Source organism: Vanessa tameamea, unplaced genomic scaffold (genome assembly GCF_037043105.1).
Source record: "Vanessa tameamea isolate UH-Manoa-2023 unplaced genomic scaffold, ilVanTame1 primary haplotype ctg00000058.1, whole genome shotgun sequence".
NCBI classification, from domain to species: domain Eukaryota; kingdom Metazoa; phylum Arthropoda; class Insecta; order Lepidoptera; family Nymphalidae; genus Vanessa; species Vanessa tameamea.
This window is the reverse complement of record NW_026974793.1, coordinates 1-4033: the sequence shown is the minus strand read 5'-3', so window position 1 is coordinate 4033 and position 4033 is coordinate 1. Positions and strand designations below refer to the sequence as shown.

General features: G+C 25.1%; 2 protein-coding genes and 1 pseudogene across 2 annotated transcripts; all 3 read left to right on the top strand.

Moving 5' to 3' along the window:
• The first annotated feature begins 411 nt into the window (after positions 1–411).
• Positions 412–1986, top strand: LOC135194769 (cytochrome c oxidase subunit 1-like; annotated as a pseudogene).
• On the top strand, positions 1311–1986 carry LOC135194768 (cytochrome c oxidase subunit 2-like). The gene is given in 1 exon segment (XM_064220558.1): positions 1311–1986. A coding segment is annotated over 1 exon segment (663 nt). The 3' UTR covers positions 1974–1986.
• Positions 1987–2956: 970 nt separating this feature from the next.
• On the top strand, positions 2957–3748 carry LOC135194767 (cytochrome c oxidase subunit 3-like). Its single transcript, XM_064220557.1, is given in 1 exon segment — positions 2957–3748. A coding segment is annotated over 1 exon segment (777 nt). The 3' UTR covers positions 3734–3748.
• The last annotated feature ends 285 nt before the right edge of the window (positions 3749–4033 follow it).

Here is a 4033-nt window from a genome sequence, read left to right as displayed (position 1 = left end):
ATAAGATTTTGACTTTTACCCCCATCACTAATATTATTAATCTCTAGTAGAATCGTTGAAAATGGAGCAGGAACAGGATGAACAGTTTATCCCCCACTTTCATCTAATATTGCCCATAGAGGATCATCAGTAGATTTAGCAATTTTTTCTTTGCATTTAGCTGGTATTTCCTCAATCCTAGGGGCAATTAATTTTATTACAACTATTATTAATATACGAGTTAATAATATATCCTTTGATCAAATACCATTATTTATTTGAGCTGTAGGTATTACAGCTTTACTTCTTTTACTTTCCCTTCCTGTATTAGCCGGAGCTATTACCATACTTCTAACAGATCGAAATATTAATACATCATTTTTTGATCCAGCAGGAGGAGGAGATCCAATTCTTTATCAACATTTATTTTGATTTTTTGGTCATCCAGAAGTTTACATTCTAATTCTTCCAGGTTTTGGTATAATTTCCCATATTATTTCACAAGAAAGAGGAAAAAAAGAAACATTTGGATGTTTGGGAATAATTTATGCTATAATAGCAATTGGATTATTGGGATTTATTGTATGAGCCCATCATATATTCACAGTAGGTATAGATATTGATACACGAGCTTATTTTACTTCAGCAACAATAATTATTGCCGTTCCTACAGGAATTAAAATTTTTAGATGATTAGCAACATTGCACGGAACTCAAATTAATTATAGACCTTCAATACTATGAAGATTAGGATTTATTTTCCTATTTACAGTAGGGGGATTAACAGGAGTCATTTTAGCTAATTCATCTATCGATATTACCCTACATGATACTTATTATGTTGTTGCCCACTTTCATTATGTATTATCTATATAGGAGCTGTATTTGCTATTTTAGGGGATTTATTCATTGATATCCATTATTTACAGGGATTAATAATAAACAATTATTTATTAAAAATTCAATTTATTTCAATATTTATTGGAGTTAATTTAACATTTTTCCCTCAACATTTTTTAGGATTAGCTGGAATACCTCGACGATACTCTGATTATCCTGATAGATTTATATCATGAAATATTATTTCATCCTTTGGATCTTATATTTCTTTATTGTCTAATAATAATTATTATTATTATTTGAGAATCTATAATTAATCAACGAATTATTTTATTCTCTTTAAATATACCCTCTTCTATTGAATGATACCAAAATTTACCCCCCTCTGAACATTCTTATAATGAATTACCTATTTTAAGTAACTTCTAATATGACAGATTATATGTAATGGATTTAAACCCCATTTATAAAGGATTATCCTTTTTTTAGAAATGGCAACATGATCTAACCTTAATTATCAAAATAGAGCTTCCCCATTAATAGAACAAATTATTTTTTTTCATGATCACACTCTTGTTATTCTAATTATAATTACTATTATAGTATCTTATTTAATATTAAATTTATTTTTTAACTCATATACTAATCGATTTTTACTAGAAGGCCAAATAATTGAATTAATTTGAACTATTTTACCAGCAATTACATTAATTTTCATTGCTCTTCCCTCTCTTCGATTATTATACCTACTAGATGAACTTAATAATCCATTAATTACACTAAAATCTATTGGACATCAATGATACTGAAGTTATGAATATTCAGATTTTAATAATATTGAATTTGATTCATATATAATTAATTCAAGAGAAAATATTAATAATTTCCGATTATTAGATGTAGATAATCGAATTATCTTACCTATAAATAATCAAATTCGTATTTTAATTACCGCTACTGATGTAATTCACTCATGAACAGTACCATCTTTAGGAATTAAAGTTGATGCTAATCCCGGACGATTAAATCAAACTAGATTCTTTATTAATCGTCCAGGTCTTTTTTATGGACAATGCTCAGAAATTTGTGGTGCTAACCATAGTTTTATACCTATTGTAATTGAAAGAATTTCAATTAAAAATTTCATTAATTGAGTTAATAATTATTCATTAGATAACTTAAAGCAAGTATTGGTCTCTTAAACCACCCTATGGTAATTTAGCACTTACCTCTAATGAAAGAATTAGTTAATTTATAACATAAATATGTCAAATTTAAATTATTACATAAGTAATATTCTTTTATTCCTCAAATAATACCAATTAACTGAATTTTTTTTTTTATTTTTTTTATTTGTATTTTTATTATTTTTATTATTATAAATTTTTATATTTTTGATTACAAATATAATAATAATAATAATATTAAAAAATATAAAAACATTAATAATTTAACCTGAAAATGATAAATAATTTATTTTCAATTTTTGATCCATCAACAAATATCTTTAATTTACCCCTTAATTGAATTAGAACATTTATTGGATTAATATTTATTCCATATTCATTCTGATTTATCCCTAACCGACATTTTATATTATGAAATTTCATCTCTAACAAACTTCACAATGAATTTAAAACATTATTAGGACCAAATAGAACTAGAGGATCAACATTTATCTTTATCTCACTTTTTTTTTTTATTTTTTTTAATAACTTTTTAGGTCTTTTCCCATATATCTTTACAAGTACTAGTCACTTAAATATCTCCTTATCATTATCTTTAACTTTATGACTAAGATTTATATTATACGGATGAATTAATAATACTCAACATATATTTATCCATATAATTCCCCAAGGAACCCCAATAGTATTAATACCTTTTATAGTATTAATTGAAACAATTAGTAATATTATTCGACCTGGAACTTTAGCTGTACGTTTAACAGCTAATATAATTGCAGGACATTTATTAATCACTTTATTAAGAAGAACAGGTATTAATATACCTAATTACTTACTAATTATTTTATTTTTATTCAAATTTTATTATTAATTTTAGAATCAGCAGTATCAATTATTCAAGCTTATGTAATTACTATTCTTAGAACACTTTATTCTAGAGAAACTAATTAATGACAAATAATCAAAATCACCCATTTCATTTAGTTGATTATAGACCTTGACCATTAACAGGAGCTATTGGAGTTATAACTTTAGTTACAGGATTAGTAAAATGATTCCATAATTTTAACATAAACCTTCTTATCTTAGGTTATTTAATTGTTTTATTAACAATATATCAATGATGACGAGATATTTGCCGAGAAGGAACATTCCAAGGTAAACACACAATTTCAGTATCAAAAGGACTCCGATGAGGAATAATTTTATTTATTATCTCAGAAATTTTCTTTTTTATTTCATTCTTTTGAACTTTCTTTCATAGAAGTTTAGCACCTAATATTGAAATTGGAATAATATGACCCCCTTCAAATATTTTAGCTTTTAACCCATTTCAAATTCCTCTTTTAAATACCATTATCTTAATTACCTCAGGAATTACCATTACTTGATCTCATCATGCACTAATAGAAAATAATTTTACTCAAACATCACAAAGATTATTCATTACTATTATTCTAGGAATTTATTTTACTATTCTCCAAGCTTATGAATATATTGAAGCCCCATTTACTATTGCCGATAGAATTTACGGATCAATCTTTTTTATAGCAACAGGATTTCACGGACTTCATGTTATTATTGGAACAATCTTTTTAATTACCTGTTTTATCCGACACTTAAATAACCACTTTTCAAAAAACCATCATTTCGGATTTGAAGCTGCTGCATGATATTGACATTTTGTAGATGTTGTTTGATTATTCCTTTATATTTCTATTTATTGATGAGGAAATTAACTATTTATATAATATATCTAGTATATTTGACTTCCAATCAAAAAGATTAATATTTTAATTAATATAATAATTATTATTTTAATTTTTACATCATTAATTACAATTATTATCTCTAATATATTCATAACAATCTCATTTATTATCTCAAAAAAATCATTTCTTGATCGTGAAAAATGTTCCCCATTTGAATGTGGATTTGACCCTATATGTTTAGCTCGAATTCCTTTTTCTTTACATTTTTTTCTAATTACAGTAATTTTTTTAATTTTTGATGTAGAAATTGTAATT